This window comes from Maniola hyperantus, chromosome 2, assembly GCF_902806685.2.
Source record: "Maniola hyperantus chromosome 2, iAphHyp1.2, whole genome shotgun sequence".
Classification (NCBI taxonomy): Eukaryota; Metazoa; Arthropoda; class Insecta; order Lepidoptera; family Nymphalidae; genus Maniola; species Maniola hyperantus.
Genome location: NC_048537.1, coordinates 9,094,702 through 9,115,942, shown reverse-complemented (window position 1 = coordinate 9,115,942; position 21,241 = coordinate 9,094,702). Strand labels below are relative to the sequence as shown.

At 36.1% G+C, this 21,241-nt stretch overlaps 3 protein-coding genes across 3 annotated transcripts in view; 1 reads left to right on the top strand and 2 right to left on the bottom strand.

The window, feature by feature from the left end:
- The window catches only part of tgo (Aryl hydrocarbon receptor nuclear translocator homolog tgo), a 31,334-nt gene extending 28,576 nt beyond the window's left edge, over positions 1-2,758 (bottom strand). The window contains exons 1-2 of the mRNA XM_069504111.1: positions 2,577-2,758; positions 702-750 (exon numbers count right to left, since the gene is read on the bottom strand). Coding sequence (XP_069360212.1) covers positions 702-750; positions 2,577-2,604 — 77 coding nt within the window. The 5' untranslated portion in view covers positions 2,605-2,758. The remainder of the gene's footprint in view (positions 1-701; positions 751-2,576) is intronic.
- A 1,246-nt stretch (positions 2,759-4,004) lies between these two features.
- Positions 4,005-16,069, top strand: LOC117992540 (acetylcholinesterase-like). The gene is made up of 16 exons (XM_069504090.1): positions 4,005-4,413; positions 4,953-5,097; positions 5,209-5,364; positions 5,787-5,996; positions 7,349-7,532; positions 8,022-8,186; positions 8,356-8,516; positions 9,911-10,042; positions 10,630-10,957; positions 11,221-11,417; positions 11,663-11,825; positions 12,432-12,553; positions 13,078-13,309; positions 14,160-14,298; positions 14,976-15,157; positions 15,912-16,069. The coding sequence occupies exons 1-16, from the start codon at positions 4,283-4,285 to the stop codon at positions 16,052-16,054; spliced, it is 2,790 nt and encodes a 929-aa protein (XP_069360191.1). The 5' UTR covers positions 4,005-4,282; the 3' UTR covers positions 16,055-16,069.
- A 1,335-nt stretch (positions 16,070-17,404) lies between these two features.
- Sf3b6 (splicing factor 3b subunit 6) lies at positions 17,405-21,199 on the bottom strand. Its single transcript, XM_034980298.2, has 3 exons — positions 21,007-21,199; positions 19,458-19,576; positions 17,405-17,741 (listed from the first exon to the last, which is right to left on the bottom strand). The coding sequence occupies exons 1-3, from the start codon at positions 21,034-21,036 to the stop codon at positions 17,510-17,512; spliced, it is 381 nt and encodes a 126-aa protein (XP_034836189.1). The 5' UTR covers positions 21,037-21,199; the 3' UTR covers positions 17,405-17,509.
- Positions 21,200-21,241: the final 42 nt, after the last annotated feature.

Below are 21,241 nucleotides of genomic sequence, written 5' to 3'. Positions count from 1 at the left end.
ATTTATTAAATTAATAAAGTATAGATGAAAATTTACGATTCTTATATCTGGGGAATAGATTGTATTTTTCCATAAATAAAAACCGCCCAAGTGCGAGTCAGGCTCGCGCAGTGAGGGTTCCGTACTACAGTCGTATTTTTTCGACATTTTGCAGGATAATTCAAAAACTATAATACATAAAAATAAATAAAAATCTGTTTTAGAATGCACAGGTGAAGACCTTTCTTACGATACCCCACTTGATATAGTTATCTTACTTAGAAAATTGAAAATACTAATTATTAGTTCATGACCACAATTTAAATTTTTTTGTGTGATCTAATCCTAAATTCACGGTTTTCAGATTTTTCCCCAAATGTCAGCTATAATATCTACCTACCTGCCAAATTTCATGATTCTAGGTCAACGGGAAGTACCCTGTAGGTTTCTTGACAGACAGCCAGACAGACAGTCAGCCAGACAGACAACGAAGTGATCCTTATAAGGGTTCCGTTTTTCCTTTTGGGGTACGGAACTCTAAAAAATATGTTATTTTTGTGAATGTGCTATCAAATACCGCAATTTTTCCTGCATGCTTAGCAGTGAGAGGGTGGGCGGTTCATATTGTATGCTGCATATTGCACCATACAGGTTAGTCTGTTTTAGCAGATCATAGTCTGAGTACTGTAAACTGTTTACACTAGTTAGTGATATTTGCTTACCCAATACTACCTGCTCGACGCTTTTGTATGTCCTTGGTTGGGTCAGCCCCTGAAACAAGCCATACCAATATTGTAAATGTTCAACTGCTAAGCCAATCTCAGTGAAGCACAGAGATAGCTGCATTGTGGATATGAACATAGAATACATTTATCCTGGAAAATAATATATAAATACATATAAATTTTAAATTAAATGATTGTTAAAATAATTACGTTCAGTAATTCAGAAGGTATAAGGCTCTGACAGAAGGATGGATGGACGGACGGACAAGTTCTAATTCACTCAAGTCGACTCAGAGACCTGGCTTCGCTGGTTCAATAAACATCTGCTATTACAATACCCTTCTCATTCTGAGAAGAAACCCCAGTAGTGGGTTGGCGATCATCATGATGATTACAATACTTTATCCACATGGATTAAGGTTTTAAGGAATTTTATGTTCTGCTCATGACATGGTGCTACTTAGCCCCAATAAATTGTCCTTGTAAATTAGTACTTACTGATTTGTGAAAATTATGCTTTGACGAATCTAAAATATAAATAAATATAAGCCGAATATTGCATAAAAAATTATAAAAACTGTATATCATTGTCTATCAGAACATGACAGTTATTGAGCAATGCTGCTGTGATCTAGAAATAATCGATCATGTTGTGATCTGATCACTCAATGCCCGGTTACTATGAACAATCCTAAGTAAACAAAAATCTCTTTTAGACAATCTCTCTATATAAGATAGAATTTGCTTGAACATCTCCTCCTCATAACTTATGCTTTATACCAAGTAAATTGTTTAGCCACTTGACATGATGTACAGACAACAGACTGAAGGGTCAAGAATCCATTTTATTTGTAAAAGAAAAAGATAAATTGGTCAAAGAATAAATGAATTATTTTAGATCAAATAGTGTAAGAAGAAGCTATTATCTAATAGCATGGGTCTCCTGCATGCCGTAGTCTACCATGCTAGCCATGTGCGGATTGTTAGATTTCACACACATTTGAGAACATTATGGAGAACTCTCAGGCATGCAGGTTTCCGCACGATATTTTCCTTCACTGTTAAAGCAAGTGATATTTAATTACTTAAAACGCACATGAGCTCCAAAAAGTTAGAGGTGCATGCCAGGGATCGAACCCCCAACCTCCGATTAGAAGGTGAACATCCTAACCAGTAGGCTATCACAGCTTATATTGGTTATAATAACCAGAATATAAGTCCCAGCTATTTGTAGTGTAAAGATTTAACACCAGTTATGACAATTAGCTGCTATTACGACCTAAGAATTGTGGTCCCTTCAATGTAACAGATTTTGACTGTATATACAAAAATCAACAACTGTATTTAACTACTAAAATGTAAATTGCAGATGATGCTTGTAACTTCCTGTGCATGAATTTTGTTTTTTTTTAATGTTTGTGTAAAATGCCAGTCTCTACTCTCTAACATCTAAGCTCTACCGGTAAGAACTAAATTTCATCAGTAATAGACCTTTCACATTATAATATTGTATGAATTACACATAACAAAAGCTATTAATAATATCGTGGTCGCTTCATAGTTAACAAAACTTCTTCAGTATTAAATCATCAAATAAAGGATAAAATTAAGCAGGTATATTTTACGTTATTGTGGGTCCAACTCACATTCGCTAACAACGCGTCACGCGGAGCAACGCAAGAGCAACGTCAGTAGAAAATAGGTCGTATAAAGACATTTTTTAGCTCACGTTTTTTTCTCAGTATCGGGCCAGCATAAAACTATTGTCGAATTTTAGAGTTAAATAAAACTATTTTACGAACACATTAATACAAAATACATTACAACCACGCAAAATAAATGGTTTGGAACCAATAAAATAATATCACCAACCGGGTATAGTGGGAGCCACGGCAGACATCGGTCAATAAACTCATTAGTCCACGATTTATTATTCTAGTCAAAAATGAAAATTAACACTGATTACCACTTATAACTACAATTGATGTTCGCAATCGTGTTTATTGTAATTTCTCAACACAACATAAACGCCATTTTTCATCTTGATATAGATGACATGACAGTAGTCCGTGACGGTCCGTGTGGACCTTTTTTTTCAAATGGCTGTACAGCTCTGGATGCTAGCCACCGTGGGCATTTTACTATGATTTAATCTGCACCTCGATTGCGGGAAACCTGCATCAATCATTATTACAATCTCAATTGTTGTGATTGGCTGAATTTGTGCAATTCTTGTTGCACACCCACAGATATGTATAGATTTACAACACCGTTACAACTAGCGTGGCCCCCTCAGTCCGTCTCGCTCAAGCAGATGTACTTACTTTTGAAATGTAATTGTGAAGTGTAGAAGTTGTCACGTTGTTTGCCAAAATCTCACGTACAAATACATTTTGGCAAACAAAAAAAGTGGCCACGGTGATAAGGACAAAACATAATCATTTTGTCACGTTCTAATAAATGAACTTAAATGCATTTAGCTGTCTCGCTCTAACAGTAAGTGTCACAATAGGGCTACTTCTAATAGTCGTTATTCTGAGATTGTACAGTCCATTTCATCCAAGGTACAGTCCGTTCACCACCCGTTCACTATAACAACAAAGCAATGGTGCCAACATTGACGGCAGGGGAAAAGTTATAGTGAACGGACTGTACGTTTCGCTTTCGCTACAGTGGTAACGGGTAACTTTAGAAATGTATCACATAGGTACCTACCGTAGATAGAGTAATAAAGGTAGATACAGGAACGTTTGCTTTCTCATTCACACTAAAAAGAGAGCACAGATAAAGTTACTAATGTGATGTGATAAACAGTTCGCAGCTAACCTATTTTTTGTCCCTTATCGTCTAACTGGTTTTTTTCAAGAATACATACAACTTATATACAAGGCATGCAACTTTAGTTGCGAAACAAACTTTGAGAATTCGCGGCGTAATTGTATTTTTCATGAGTTATTTACTTGTTTTCACATAAAAAACGTTGAATACAAATACTGTTGATCGGTTAATACAAATAATGACTACTAAACAATGGTAATAATTGTCGTGTTATTCAACGTTACGTCGTGCTATCGCTATCTCATACGCGGTTACACAGTACTTAAATCTACCTATTATTCTATCTACGGTACCTACTCTTCTTTTGATCTTGACTTGCGAGTGGTCGACAGTTCAATGAAAATAATGGCATTAAATCATCGATATAGTTATCTATATGCATTAAAAGAATAGTAAAAGGTCCATCTGCAAAGAATAATTTTAAAATAATACCTAAGTATAGTATTTTATTGATAACATCAAATAGCATTTTGAAGACCTACTATCGTACCTAGTCGTAACATTTTCAATCTCTATTAATTATTTATTGACTTAGATACATTTTACTATTGCTAGTTGGGTTGGAACTGGTTGTGCTGTTCTTTTAGTTTTTTAATTGTTTCAAATTTTGACAACTGCGTAGCATACGGTTTTACAATAATCAAATAATTAATTAACCCAATCAGAATCAATATTTTCCACCGAATTCAAAATTATGCTATTACGTAAATTTTAATAAAACAGATTCAGCAAGTTCAAATATGGACGGAGAGCCAGAAGCATTATCAGATACAGCTACAAATTGTAATTTGGCATCAGCTTCCGAAACATTATCTGATAATAGCTATCAAGCAAAACTAGACTCCTTAGAGAAAAAGGCCGTGCATTTAAGGTCATTAATTAATCATGATTTACTTTGCCAGGACACCTGTGTCAGGTACACCTGACTCAGGTCTGAGCCTTTCGAAATTGATATTTTGTTGAGTACGAGTAGCTATATAGTTCGGGCACACGAGTAGATATCCCTCGGGCCTCTTTAGTACCTACCTACTCAAAGTTCAAACAAATAAATAATGATCACACCTACTTTGGGATGGAAAATATTACTTTTAGAGGGTTATGTGAGGGTTTTTTTAGAGGGTTATGTGTTTGACCTATATGTTTATGTACCTTTGTGGCTATGTCCACTCGTAACTACCCAACGGCTCAACCGATTTTGTATAGTCCGTACAAATGACTCACGCGCCATTTTAACTCTATGGGTGAACAGTCATGTCAAAAGTACGGTTCACCTTTGTCTCAGGTAGAGGATTACACTCCATAGCATTAATGTGCGGGCTGAAAAATATGCAGTAGAAACCGCAGTCGAGGGTTTTTAGAAAATTCACTTGTTACATTTGCCATTACATGGCAAAATTGTTATTGTTACAGACTAACGCTAGAAAAAGATTTCAAAGCGGCTGATTTAAAATGGAGCTTGTTTGTAGCAGCAGCTTTTAGCTTCAGATACGAAAGCTGTCTTAAACCCTTTCCTCCCGTTTTTATGAAAAATGGAATCAAAGACATGGATGAATTGGTACCTATCTCAAACAAAAATTATTCATACAATAAGTACCTATAAAACAAAAGGAATGTTTTTAAAAATAAAAATTCTGATAAGTAATTCATACCTACCTATTTATTTCAGCTGAGTTTGATCACTGACGTTCCAGCTTTAGATTTGGTTTTACAACATTTGGACAATCTTGAAAACCTGAGCGATATAACCGATATCCTTGATTTACTATTTTACGTACTTGTAAGACTTAAAGAGCCTAGCTTAAAAACTATGCCGCAAGAAGCTGTGAGTTTTGAATAAACCCTGTAATTACTTGTTACTCGTCGGAATCTTAATAATATATCTATGTAGGTACGTTATAGAATTTGAAACCATCTAACCGATGCGAAGTGCCATTAAAAACGCAATAATGCGAAGATGATCGTAATTTTTTTGTTCTTTAGCGTATAGCAGTTAGCACACGCCGTACGCGACAAGTCGAGATGCCAATCGGGGTGATAACTGATCCGTATATATTCAATGTACTCTGTGACTGATGATGCCCCGCACACCCCGCGCTAACCCGGTGCGGGTGAGCGCGGCTGTGCGGGGGGTCTCCCGCCTCATACCCCGATTGCTATCTCGACCTGTCGCGTAGGTACTATACATTATAAAAAATTAAGCACCTATGTAAATAGATGTAGGTAACCTTTATGTATAAATTTTAGCACGAAGCCATTTTAACAAGTACTCAGTCGTTGCTGCCAGTTTCTAAGCCACAGCACATCTTCCAAGTTGTCAGTTCGTGCAAATCCCCCGTAGAATTTAAATGGAAAGAGTTATCGAAAAATCGTAGGGTGTTTTATGCTTACCACGGAAATCGCCTTGAAAATTTTTACAGCATTTTAAACTTTGGGTTGCAACATCACTTACATAAGGTTTATACATATCCATACTATCATAATCCATATCCATACTTATATTATAAATGCGAAAGTGTGTCTGTCTGTCTGTCTGCTAGCTTTTCACGGTTCAACGGTTTCACCGATTTTGATGAAATTTGGTACAGATGTAGCTAACATCCCAGGGAAGGGCATAGGCTTTTTATCCCGGAAAATCAAAGAGTTCCCACGGGATTTTTAAAAACCTAAATCCACGCGGACGAAGTCGCGGGCATCATCTAGTATTATATAAATACGAAAGTGTGTCTGTCTGTCTGTTTACTAGCTTTTCACGGCCCATATATCAGTTGTGTACCTACCGATTTTGACAAAAGGTACCTACAGATTCAAAGTCAATGCCATTTTATTCAAAACTAGCTGATCCCCGCGGCTTCACCCGCGTAGATTTAGGTTTTTAAAGATCCCGTATAGCCTATGTCACTCAGAAATAATGTAGCTTTCTATTGGTGAAAGAATTTTTAAAATCGGTTCAGTAGTTCCAAAGATTTCCCCCTACAAACAAACCTAACGACATTACCTCTTTATATAATAGTATATATAGGTACTTCCCGTTAAACTAAGTAGAATCATGAAATTTGTCTTATAACACACGTAAGAGGAAAATCAGAAAACCGTGAATTTGTGGTTACAACCACGGTTACAAGTACAACACGCAAAAAAATATTAAAATGTGTTCATGAACAAATAATCAGTAGGTATTATCAACTTTCAGTAAGATTAATATACCAAGCGGGGTATCATATTATTATGAAAGGGCTTTACCTGTACCTATGTTTTTTTTGACAGATAGACAGACAACACAGTGATCCTATAAGGGTTCCGTTTTCCTTTTGAGCTACGGAACCCTAAAAACCACAGAATTTTTAAAAAACCGAAACTTACTTACGCGGACGAAGTCACGGGCATCATCTAGTAAATATAGGTACTTAATTCTACATCATCATCATCGTGATCAACCCATCGCCAGCTCACTACAGATCACGGGTCACCTCTCAGAGTGAGAAGGGTTTTGGCCATAGTCTACCACGCTAGCCAAGTGCGGATTGGCAGACTTCACACACCTTTAAGAATATTATGGAGAACTCTCAGGCATGCAGGTTTCCTCACGATGTTTTCCTTCACCGTTAAAGCAAGTGATATTTTAATTACTTAAAAACGCACATAACTCCGAAAAGTTAGAGGTGCGTGCCCGGGTCGAACCCCCGACCTCCGATTGGAAGGTGGACGTCCTAACACTCCTAACCACTAGGCTATCACAGCTGGTTCTATTCTAATATATCCTTCTATATCTATACCTATGTATCTTTTTCTCTTACATATTCACGTAGACAAACCTAACGGGTAACGGTGTACATCTTTCCTCGGAACTAAGTGCAAGTTTGCCATATAGCCATGGAGGATTTGGCTGGGGGGCTAGTTGCATTGGAGGACATCTGTCTTGTGTAGCGCTGTGTGAAGTTATCGACGTTCCCGACGGAATCAATTACCAAGTAAAGCATGTCACAAATGAAGGTTTGTATTATTTGTATTATTGGATCATCTGTACAAATTAGAAATGATACGTAGGTACTTAAGTATATTATCGTCGTATCCTACGAATAACGCCACAACGAACGGTCGTATTTTTCGATTAAAAAGGACAATATAACCTTACTTATGACCCGATAGAAACGATTCCGTTCTGTGGAATAAAGTCCTAAGGGACAATGTAAAATAAAACCCTTTACCAACATTGTAAACTTTGTTATGCGTATCCGGGGTTCGATCCCAGATACGCATCTCTAACTTCACGGAGATATGTGTTAAGAAATATCACTTTCCAGTTTCAGTTCTATTAACGGTGAAGGAAAACATCGTGAGAAAAACTTGCATACCTGAGAAGTCTCTATAATATTCTCAAGGATGTGTGAAATCTGCCTATCCGCACTTGGCCAGCTAAAAGTTAATAGGTAACTACCTACCTACATAATTACTTTGAATGATTCGTAAAAAAAATTTTAGGGGACGGTGTGTACAAAGAAGTTAAGACGTCAACTATTGAAGCAGAGGCTCATACTTCCAGTTTTGTTGTGACAAATTGCGATTTAATTCGAGTTCGATATTTACTGGTATATGCCAAACAACCAACGTCGATGAGATTTCCAACCACGAGTTTGAATAGAGAAGGTAAGTTTAACCTACACTTACTTAGGTACATATTTTTAATATTTTCATCGTTCTGTATAGACGTACTTAATAACAACAAGCTTTCGATTGTTAGGCAACTAGGTAGGTAGGTACTCTAATCTAAAAAATTAAACTTTAAGCAAAACCTAATTCATTACCTATTTTTTAGCTGGTGGTCTACGTCATTGGCTCGCTCAACACAAGCTATTTTCGATTCTTCTTGGTTATGGATTAATGCTGGCGACTATAGGTTTTGCAAACAATCAACCTATGCATTATTATTACAAAATTCTTTTGAAGAAAATTGACATGGCATTAAGTAACGGTAAAGTGTAATGTGATCGGTTTATACATCATAGTTTTGTTCAATACTGAGACTCGTACAAATTGTAACATTGTTAGATTTTATTAAAGTCTTACTTATTTCGTTTTTATTGGCTCTACACTTTGATAAGGAACTCAAATTCACATACCTATGTACTTAGGTACCTATAAATAAATATTCGGGCAATCATTGATACAACTTGTGCAACATAGCAAACACCGTTGAATTTACAAATTCGAGATTTCATTACGTGTTTCCTATTTTTCTCTTATTTTTTGCAAGTAATTAATAAAATTTTTGCAACTGGATTGTAGGTATCAGGTTTCAACGTAAGTACCTAGTCACCTACGCATCTAATTATTACAAAAGGAAATAGGTTATTTTAGAACAATGTGATCGCCGTTACAATTGTCTCGTCATGGGTTGGAGAGTAATCATTGTACTGATTTTATTGTGTCGAAATAATGTCCAACCATATGCATTTATTGTTGGCCATCAGTTTTAACTTTAGCAAGCGTTGAGTGATAGTCGGTTAGATAGAATTAATTGTATTAAGTACACTACACTAACAACTATATTAACCACAGTTGAAATTCGAAATTTCAACTCTTGAAAATGCAAAAAAGAATTGGTTGGTATTTTATGTCGCTGTTTTATTCTGTTATTGGACAAGATCCCGTCGCAAATTTACCGCAAGGTCGTGTTGTCGGGGTAAGATTGATTTTTATGACTCTCTTTATAATTATTTTAAGTGTAATAACTAATAAGTATTAAGTATTATTTGGCAAAGAAAATAATTGAGGCGAACATGGAGTAGACCAAGATTGAAGAACCCGCGACCCGCGATCAACTGATTCGATCGGATTCGAGATGGAACTAGGAATCAGATTCATATAAAATGTTCTGTGCATTAAGCAGACCAGAAGTTAATAAATAGCATTCGTTCGGTTATTTTTAAAAAAGCAACAATTTTTTTTATTGTGACCTACTGTTTTAGCGGGGATTGAGTTTCATAGAGTAAAATAAAATAATTTTAATTAATGAGGTGAAAAAATTATCATTAGGTACTTAGATACCTACCTATTTATTATTAATCTACGCTCTAAGATTAATATAAAATATTAGAATTCTCCTATCGTTTATAAAATATTCAGATTCAAGTGTTCACGGAAAACTCGCTTAAGCCCATAGAAGGGTTTTATGGAATCCCTTACGCAGCTCCGCCCACAGGGAGATTAAGATTTGCTGTAAGTTTCTAAACTTGTACTTATATAATATACCTACTCTTCTTTTCTTATTTTATCTACGCATAGGATAATTGTATTCTTAAATAATATTTTCGAGTCGAAGGAATATTCTTGTGTAATAATAATGATTCGCTTTTATTATTTACTTCCAGCCTCCGGAAAGGCACTCGGGTTGGAGAAGAACTTTATTCGCTCACCGCATGCCTCCACGTTGTCGTCAATCTGCTAATGAAAGCGAGCATTACAAGGAAGACTGTCTCTACCTTAATATATGGACGCCACGGGTTAGGAGCGTCAAATTTTATGTTTTAGAATTTAAATAAAGCGTGTCCCAAAATTCACGCAAGAAGTAATTTTCATAGCTCTAAAAGACAAGTTATTAATTTAACATTGTATTTTTTTTAGGGTTCCGTACCTCAAAAGGAAGAAGGAACCCTTAAAGGATCACTTTGTTGTCTATCTGTCTGTCTGGTGAGTCTGTCAAGAAAACTTATAGGGTCCCGTTGACCTAGAATCATGAAATTTGGCAGGAAGGTTCTTATTGTACAACTAAAGGAATAAATCCAAAAACCATGAATTTGTGGACTTGTTGGTATAAACCTTAGACTTTAAAGAAACCCCGAAGAAAAATATTCAACGGCGTTAAATCACAATAATATGATTTACCAGGAAATTACTCGTTCAGTACCTAATTGAAACAATGAAAACACGCTATTAAGTAATTCGTGTAGCGCTCATGAACCGTAGCCCCGAACAGTCTTCTTTTGCTGGCAACACTTTACTACACAAATGGCGCCAAATTCAAATCTTGCGTTAGTTCTGGAACATCCTTTATTCGGGTTTATGTAACTATTCCTTATTTTTTAGGCAGCGAGTAGATGGCAAATTACAACCAGTATTGATTATATTGTACAGTAATTCATGGACTCAAAATGGAATAACGTTGCCATGCCAAGAACTGGCCGCAGAGGGCATTGTTGTAGTAACAGTAGCTTATAGACTTCACATTTTGGCCTTCTTTACATTAAAATCTATCAAAGCACGAGGAAATCTTGCCTTGTTGGACCAGTACATGGCTTTACTTTGGGTACGAGAAAATATTGTTGCATTTGGTGGTGATCCTAATACAATCACTTTATTGGGACATTCTGCTGGTGCGGATAGTGTTCTTTACCACATTGTTTCGCCTCGAACGGTCGGTAAGTTAAACATTTACTTACTTCCTCCGAGCGGAAATCTTGCTCGGAGTCCAGCCGGCCCCACAGTTGTATCTTGAAACTTGTACTTATATGTAAAGGTAACACAACACAAGTATCTTCAATCACTCACAATATACAGTATAAGTGTTATATTATAGTCTTCTGCTGTATATTATAGTGACTCAAGCTTCATAGTGAGTAATTGAAGATACTATAATTGTGGTACATACCTACCTAATTATTCGTCGTTTTATAATTGACAGGAATGTTTCAACGTGCTATAATTATGTCACCGAACAACATTTGGAAAGCGGTACAGAAGGAAGGCGAGAATAGTTATTCAACTGAAATTATGTCTCAAAGATTGACCAAATCTTTAAATTGCTTACGTGACACGGAAAATGAAATACTTCAATGCTTGAGAACTCGATCTGTATCGGATATATTCAATTCAATTCTGGTAATTCTAAAAATACTGTTTAATAATTTTTAGGGTTTCGCACCTTATAAAAAAAAAGCCATCGAGATTATTTTGTTTGCAGCTGAATTATTTAGGTAATACATATAAGTAAGTACTTAGGTAATATACCAAGTAAGTGTGTGACTCTGACTCGCACTTTACCTACTGTTTTTTTTCGATTAGGTACTCAATTGACTATCCGCTATCCGGTACGTCTATTTATTAAAAAAAAAAAGTTATTTCAGAGCAATTGGACAAATGTAATTCAACCCATTGCGGATAATTTCTTACCCGATAAGGAACAATATTTACCATCTTCTTTGCCCACTGCCTTAGGGTCGTCAAAATTACCAAACATCCAACTGGATGTTCTCCTTGGAACAACTGACCTGGAAGCCATAACTTACGGTGAATTTTTATCAATATCTACTCATACCAAGCTTTTTCCGCACGAGATCGGGTTTAATAGATGTGATGATGTGATGATAGAATGCGACTGCAATCAGTTTTCACTATTCATAATAAAACTAGCTGATGCCCGCGACTTAATATGCGTGGATATTTAGGTTTTTAAAAATCCTGTGGGAACTCTTTGATTTTCCGGGATAAAAAGTAGCCTATGCCACTCCCCAGTTCTTAAACTACACCCATGCAAAAAACGTCACGTCGATCCATTGCTCCGTTGCGACGTGATTGAAGGACAAATCAACAAACACTTTCGCATTTATAATATGGGTAGTGATAATATAGATATACCCAACATCTAATGGCTAATGCATGCACGCAATGAATAAGCTTGCTTTAAGAGGATTAAAAAAAGGTTTAAGTACAGAATTTTTCATAGGTAGCTAGGTAACTAATACCTAGGTACCTATTGCTTCCGACATAAAAACGAATGCACCACTTGAGCGAGAGATACCTACATAAGTAGAAATTTTTCGAAAGAAAATTGACCTTGATTTCACTTTTGTTTTTGCTTGGGATCGAAGTATAATTTTTGATTTATATTTACAGATTATAATTATGAAGATTTGGCACGTCGCGGGCCAGACTCACTTTACGAGCACGCGAGTGTGACAATCATTCAGGAAATCCTGCGCCTATTGTCCATAGATCGACCTGAAACCTTGCCACTTGTGAGTTTTACATAAGTATTTAAAAGGCATTAAAACTATTTAAATCTATCTAAGTGTAGCAAACCGCCGTGATATCCTACTGGTTAGGACGACGTCCACCTCCAATTCGGGAGGTCGCGGATTCGATCCCGGGCACACACCTCTAACTTTTCGGAGCTATGTAACTACTAGTTTACCTACGTTTTAAGAAATTAAATATCACCCGCTTAAACGGTGATGGAAAACATAGTGAGTAAAACTGCACACCTGAGAGTTCTCAATAAGTAACATTACTTATGGAGGATTGGCAGACTTCACACACTTTTAAGAACTTTATGGAAAACTCTCAGGCAGGTTTTTTCACGATGATTTCCTTCAGCGTTAAAGCAAGTGATATTTAACTGCTTAAAACTCACATACATAACTTAGCCGGGATCGATCCGCGACCTACTGAGGCCCAAGTAGTACGAGGACGTCTTCACCACTAGGCTATCACGGCTCTTATGAAAATGACTTATCTACTTCCAAACAAAATCTCTTTTCAGCTTGCACAGGCAATACGCTGGGAATACTTAGGTCCGAAAATGCGTATGAAAAGTGACGGTGAATTTATGAAATTAATAGAAACCGCTGCAAGAATGGAAACCTCAGCTAAATGGGGTGCCGGTTGTGCTGTTCTAGCAGCTAAACTTGCTCGACGAATTTCTCATCTCTTTGTCTATCGCTACTCGCGTGCAACTGATATAGACTTAAGTGGCCGAACGCTTAATTTTACAGGTAAGTAAAAAATTTGCGGAAAACGTGATAAGTATAGGTATGTCGGAAAACAGGATGCAAAGTTGACTTCTTCATACTTTGCCAGCTTAAAACTTGAACTTACATAATTTGTTAAGTAGGTCCTTATTTGTTGTTTGTAACTCCAAAAAGACAAAAAATAAGTGTAAGCTTATTGAAGTTAGTTTAATGAATTAGACAATATTTGACTCATCCGATGTCACGCGATCTATGGCGGGGAGCCATCTTGAATCGATTTGTATAAATACCAGTGTTTGAAGGTTTTTAAGCGAGTCTTGTTCCGACTCGAGACTCAACGAGTATTAAATACTTTTGTGTTGAGGATTTAGGTCGATATTTTGATTAAGTGGTTACAATAGCAATTGTGCCCTAATCAAGTTAATATTGCAGTTAGGTTATAATAAAGATTAAATCTCTCGATTAGCCTCTACGCGTTGTGATCCATATCCACGTGCAAGCTTTATACATTTAGGGGAGAGGGAACATTTTAATAACTTATAAAATTAGTTAAATTTAACCTGCTTTTCTGACTTTTGCTTTTATAAGTAATCATAGGATGACTTTTTTAGTCGTCTTTAGTTGCAACCGCAAACCAATCCATATTAAAAAATGTTTTTTTATTTTTTTTATTGAAGACTGATAATATAGTAGGTAGGTATCTATTAATGCCCATAAATCTGTTTCGTTTTAACTCAATCTTAAGTAACGATTAGCGACTCTGAGCGAGGCTGTGACGTCTTTAAAAGTCACCATGTACCTATTAACTATAGTACTTATTATCTATATTCTCGTCTCAGTCATAATTATTATTGTTTTCGTACGTCCGTTTCAGGTGCAACTCACGGTGCCGAATTATTAGCGCTTTTAGGAAACGCTTTAATGCTCCAAGTAGCCCGGCGACCTTCATCTGAGAATGAGAAACTGTTGTCAATACAGTTTAGGAAGTACATTATTAACTTTGTTAGATTCGGGTTAGTCATTCTATTATAATTTAATTCTTTAAATTCGTTAACTAAATTCTCAAGGTTCTACCTTAGGACCCTACTTATACTTAGCCTACGCTGCCCGTCCGTACGTCTGTCTCCCAGCGGGCTGTATCTCATGAACCGTAAACAGGCAGTTTTTTTTATTCAACTCTAAGCAAAGGTAATGTCGAATATATTAACAAAACCGCCGCCATGCAAATTAAGTGTTATTTTTGTACGGTGGTATCTACAGAATTCTTCGTGCGTGAGTCCGACTCGAGTCGTACTTGACCTGTTTTTATTTCTATGATCTGCATAGACCTATTTAAATTATCCTGTGTAATCATTACCTGGAGGTAGGGCGTTCGATGATCGATCCCGGGCACGCACCTCTAACTTTTCGGAGTTATATGCGTTTTAGTTAATTAAATATCACTTGCTTTAACGGTGAAGGAAAACATCGTGAAGAAACCTGCATGCCTGAGAGTTCTCCATAATGTTCTCAAAGGTGTGTAGTCTACCAATCCGCACATGGCCAGCGTGGTAGACTATGGCCAAACCAAAACCCTTCTCACTCTGAGAGGAGACCCGTTCTCTGTAGTGAGCCGGTGATGAGTTGATCATGATGATGATGATGAATCATTACCTAGGATTATAAAATAATTTTATGGAATTTTTTTTAGGTCACCAGATAATTTGAACGAATGGCCGAGATATATGGTGGGTGACTCATATATTCATGAAATATGCAAAAAAGAAGACTCCCGTTGCAATAAGTATAAAACAAGCAAAGAAATCGCTTTTTGGCTACAATATTTACCCCGGTTATTTTCTACACTTACGTCGAATGAGCAAACTGAAAAAGGTACTTAAGAGTCCAGCAACACAATTACGTAACGATATTTTTTACAAATGATAATTTTAGGCACTTCTACCAAATATAGCACTTTTTAGGGTTCCGTACATCAAAAGTAAAAAAGGTGCCCTTATAGGATCACTTCGTTGTCTGTCTGTCATGTCTGTCCATTAAATCGGAGAGATCAAAACCTATAGGGTACTTCTCGTTGACCTATAAGGTCGATTGCGGAAAAACTGCATCAATTTTTATTACAGTCTCAATCGTTCTGGTTGGCTAAATTTATGCTATTCTTGTTGCAACAATGCATTGTAGCCAATGGTAAGCGAGCTACAATGCATGCAACAAACAATTGAGATTGTAATAATGATTGATGAAGGTTTTAGGCAATCGCGCCCTACAGGTGATTGCGAACGTGACATTGTAGCTGTCATTCTACCGCAATCGCACAAATTTAGCCAATCACAACGATTGAGATTGTACCTACTAAAATTGATGCAGTTTTCACGAAATCGACCTACTGGAATCATGAAATTTGGCAGGTAGCAATGTCGTATCTACAAGTACAAGTACGAAAACCGTTAAATTAGTGGTTCCATCACAAAAAAATAGTGTTCCCGAAATAATTAGTTTACTAAATCATATCAAGATGGCGCTGTCTATCACTTACTTGCAAGTTTTTACTATACTGGTTTGAAATTTCTTGGGCGGAACCCTTCGTGTACGAGTTCAACTCACACTTGACTAATTTTTTTGTTCATAGATGAAAAAGGACTACACGGTGGAGTATTAGCAATGTGTGGCGTTTCCATCTCATTATTGCTTTTATTGTGCGCTAGCGTAATCATTTTAAATAGATGGCGTTCTCGAAGACCTTTGGATATTGATGAACATGAAGCTAATTAAAATGAAAATTTTTATTGGATTGTAAATATTTAAATATTGCAATTTGCAACTAAGAATTAAAATAATTTACTTTTTCTCAATGACTTTTCTTTCTTTGAAAAATCAATTTTATAATGCGTTGAAGCTAAAAATAGGAATGACTTTCCACCACCATGCCTGAAAATATTGATATTGATTGGAACTTGAAATAAGAAACGTACATTAAGTATACGATATTAAAATTGTCAACTTTAAGATATGGTAGGTATTACATTTGATTATTTTATTGCCACCACAACAAAGGGCCTCCGAGCCCAAGCTATTTAGAAGGCGCGTTCTTGCTTCTGAGTTACGCCAAGATATTAAATGTCTTGGCGCCATACTTATCCCCCTGTCCCCCGCGCATGTTTGTCTGTGCTCATGAATACCTCATTATAGAACAAATTTTGGTCGTTTTAAAAAACTAAAGAATATTTGTTAGAGGCTACAACCAAAGTCTAACGGTCGGAACGCTGAATCGTTTTGCGGTACCTATAGTTTTGCCGGTATCATGTCGAAGTCTTCCACCAAACCAGATAATTTAGAAATAATTAATTCCCAAATATCTACTGCCGGGATTCCAACCCAGGACTACCAGCCCATAAAAACTAAGCGCTAACCATTGCGTATACGTGGACGTCAAACTTGAACTTGGACCACATGAGTAGATATTCGTGTGCTAGAACTATCATCAGCATCTCAATACATCGCCGGCCAACTACTAGCACCTACTAGTGTGTCTCCATACAGAATGAAGGTTGAGAGGGTTTGACCATAGTTCACCACGTTGGCCAAATAGCCGGTCTTACACACCTTTGGGAGAATAGAGAGCTCACGTTGTTTTCTCCTTCAAACTTTTAGCAGCAGCAGAAATAGATTTGCAGGCCACACTAACACACATCAATGTGTGAGTATGAGATATTATCGACGACGTAATTCTAAACACACGCCCATTTAGCTTTTTATAACGGGTTAACCACGATTAATTTTTGTTGGAAACAATCGTGGTCGTTATATAAGTACATTAAAATATGTCGTTAAACCACGAAATAATCTTAAAATCATTAGGACTCAATTGCAACTAACTATATAGGCGTGTGTTTAGAATTACGTCGTCAATTCTAAGTATAGAAATACCTTTACTGAATTATGTGTGACTCCATTGCAGCTATATTGGCGTGTATTTAGAATTACATCGTCGATAATATCACATACTCACACGTTGATATGTGTTAGTGGAGTCTGCAAATTTATTTCTGCTGCTGTTTGTACCTACTACCTACTTAATAAAATATTTATTTCAGGATAGTTCAGATAAATATATAAATTAAATTTATGGTTAGGTTTGCGTAATGTTATTTATTATATTATTAAAAGACAATACAATTAGTCTTTATTTTCAATCACTCAGTATGTAAGAATTATGTTATAATATATTTATTTGCGAAGTTCATCTGTTGATATACCATATTTCTTTTTTAAAGTATCTAGTTCTTCTTGTTTCTTTTCTATATCCATACCCTTAAATGCTTTGTTGGATCTATAATATAACACAACCAAATATCTGTTGCAGACATTGAATCCAGATAAGTGATCACATGCATTTTTAGCATCAAATATGTCTTCATACACCACAAATGCTGTGCCTCTGCTCTCAGGTGTATTGCCACTGAAAATTCAAAATAGAATAGAATAGAATATGTTTTATTTGTTGATCAGACAATATTAATATGTTGTGTACACACACAATATACATTTACAAATATGAAACAATAGGTCTAAAATGTGCCATCGTAAAATGCTAAATGTTGTAGATACAAAGTGTAACCACAACGCTGTTATTCTGTTAGAGCCCAAATGAGGAAAGTCCTGGTCTCAGGATGCGTTTCCATTGACGCGAAGCTGGGCGGAATGGGTCGGAGAAGAGCAGTGAAAAGTGGAAAGTGTTTCCATTGAAGCAGAGTGGGACAGAGTGGAGTTGAGCAGACTAGAGCTGCATCGAGCTGAGTTCCAATCAGCTCGACACCATTCTATCCGGCTTTAGGCTTTATATGAAAATCCGCTCCGCTCCATTTAAAGTTTCCACTGATGCGGAGTGGAGATTTCGAGCACTGCCAATTCATGGTCCAAATGTAAAATATTGTTAAAATTAAAGTAAAACTTACTGGTACAGATCTCTCATAGAGATCAGTGCTTCCCTATCCACTTTTACTATCTTTTTAGGGATCCGTACCTCAAAAGTAAAAACGGAACCCTTATAGGATCACTTCATTGTCTGTCTGTCTGTCTGTCCGTCTGTCTGTCAAGAAACCTACAGGGTACTTCCCGTTGACCTAGAATCATGAAATTTGGCAGGTAGGTAGATCTTATAGCTGACATTTGGGGAAAAATCTGAAAACCGTGAATTTAGGGTTAGATCACACAAAAAAAATTAAATTGTGGTCATGAACTAATAATTAGAATTTTTAATTTTCGAAGTAAGTAACTATATCAAGTAGGGTATCATTTGAAAGGTCTTCACCTGTGCATTCTAAAACAGATTTTTATTTATTTTTATGCATCATAGTTTTTGAATTATCGTAGAAAATGTCGAAAAATACGACTGTAGTACGGAACCCTCAAAGCGCGAGCTTGACTCGCACTTGGCCGGTTTTTCTCTTTATTGTAAATGTTTTGGTACAAATAAAAAATAAATAAATAAAAATTACACAATATGTATTACAAAAATACCAGCCAAGTGCGAGTCAGACGCGCGCACCGAGGGTTCCGTACTACAGTCTTATTTTTTCGACATTTTGCACAATAAATCTAAAACTATTATAAATAAAATTCTCTTTTAGAATGTACGAGTAAAGCTCCTTCATATGATTACTTGGTATAGTAATCTTACTTTGAAAGTTGACAATATTGTTATTTGTTCATGAACACATTTTAATTTTTTTGTGATGTATGTGTGCTATAAGGCCTACCTACCTGCAAAATTTCATGATTCTAGGTCAACGGGAAGTACCCTATAGGTTTCTTTACAGACACGACAGACAGACAATGAAGTGATCCTATAAAGGTTTCTTTTTCCTTTTGAGGTACGGTGCCTTATAAAAGAATTTTCTACGGGCAGCGGCACGTGCGTCCCGCAGTAAAAACCGCGGCGCGTGCGCGGACAGACTACCTTGAAAAAGGACCCCGTATGGGTTCGAAACTAGTCGGGCTAACGTCGACTACACACGTGAGTAAAGCCGGGACAGATAGTATTTATAAAGAATTTAGAGTTATAAAATTATATAAATTATTAAGTAAAATATCACAGAGCAAAGAAAATTTCTGTGCTCCATTTTAAAATATGTACAATTGCAAAGGTGATTTGAATCTTGATAAACATACTTACACACGAATTTGCCTTATAGCTCCATATTTACCAAATATATCATACATTTCTTCAGCTGATATTTTATATGGTAAATTTCTTATGTATAGAATTCTATTGACTTCTGGTGGAAGTCTCACCTAAAACAAAAAAATCTAATAATTACTATGATCCTATGCATAGCTATGTCTTACTCTGTGGCTAAGAGGAGCAGAATTTGTTCGATATAAGTTATAAATAACAAACTCTGCTTTGTTTCCTTTCACCGAGTTTAAATTGGAATAATGAAAAACAGTGAAACATGGAGGATTACATAGGAGGATAATTCTAAAGGTGTGTCTTGGCGCCCACATTAGATTTTGGTTTTTGAATTTTTGCAATGTTTTCCATTTTTTTTTTTTTAATAGCAGCCACACAAAATTTTTATTAATCAATAGCTGGTACAAACAAGTATTGTATGAGACAAGATCTTCCAAAGTGTCACTTTGCTGAGATTTAAGCTATCAAAGTAATTGTATTGGTGTCTGCTGCTCGATTGCAGTAGAATGACAGCTACAATGTCACGATTGCAATCATTTGTGATTGGTTGATGTTCGCTTACTGTTGGCTACAATGTATTGTTGCAACAAGAATATCATAAATTCAGAAAATCCCAATGATTGCAATTTTATTGTTATCATGATTGATGCAGTTTCCCCGCAATCGAGCAGCTGCTGTACTGATGATGCCATCAGTACAAATTTGATAGCTTGTATTCTCTTGGAAACCTGACCTTTGGAAGATTTTGTCTTATACTTATTTGTATTGATGTCAGCTATTGATTATACAAGTTTTAAGTGTGGCCACTATTTTGGAAAAAAAGAAAAATGGGGGACTAAAAGGCAGGCCAAAATCTCCAAAGCCCTTTGTTGAATTCAACAAATATAAGGTAAACTAAAGTAAAGGCCATGGTATGCTGGTAACATAGACAGACACACACTGTCACATTTTCATAATATTATTATGTAGTTTGCCGACTAAAATGACGAAATTTCAGGAACTGTTATGCCGACTAACTTGAAAGTAAGGTATTATTTAAATCCCTTTTAAGGCATAAGCATCAGCAGTGTATCAATTTTCCACCCTTAATGGGGGTTGAAATGTTATAGGTAGGTACCTATTTGAAAGACATGTTTTGAAGCAAACAGACATGAAAATAGGTACATATAATATTGGAAATTGGATTAGTATAAATAACGGTTGCCCAACCGCCAACCATATTGGACGTAAAATAATTCAAAAATTACTATCGTAAAACTACTTTAATAGTTATTACAATTTGCAAATGGGTTTTAAAGTGAAGTTACTTTTAATCAATATTAGTGGGGGTGTCCAATGAAAGTTCATTAATTTGCATCGATGTATAAAATACGAATTAAACGAATTACGAAGTGGTGATTTTTACTATTGGTTGACCTTTTATTTACAGCGGGAAACATGGCAAATCCAGATTCCAGATTGTAGGCGGACAAAGCCGCGGGCAATCCTTTATAAAGATGAATAAACAAAGTGGTATCATCAAATCACTTACGTTTGCCCGTCTTTGAAGAGCTAATGCCATCGTGTTATTTTTTAATTGTTAATCTAACTCTCACCAGAAATATCTTATAGACTTGCCCAAAAGCCGAAAATTCTGTCTCAAATTGCGCCCAAATATATACACATCAACCACATCAACATCAAAATCAAATCACCGACCAGAAAAAAAAGCATCGAGAATATCAAAGACCAATAACGTAGTGATTATATACTCTTTGGGCAAGAGC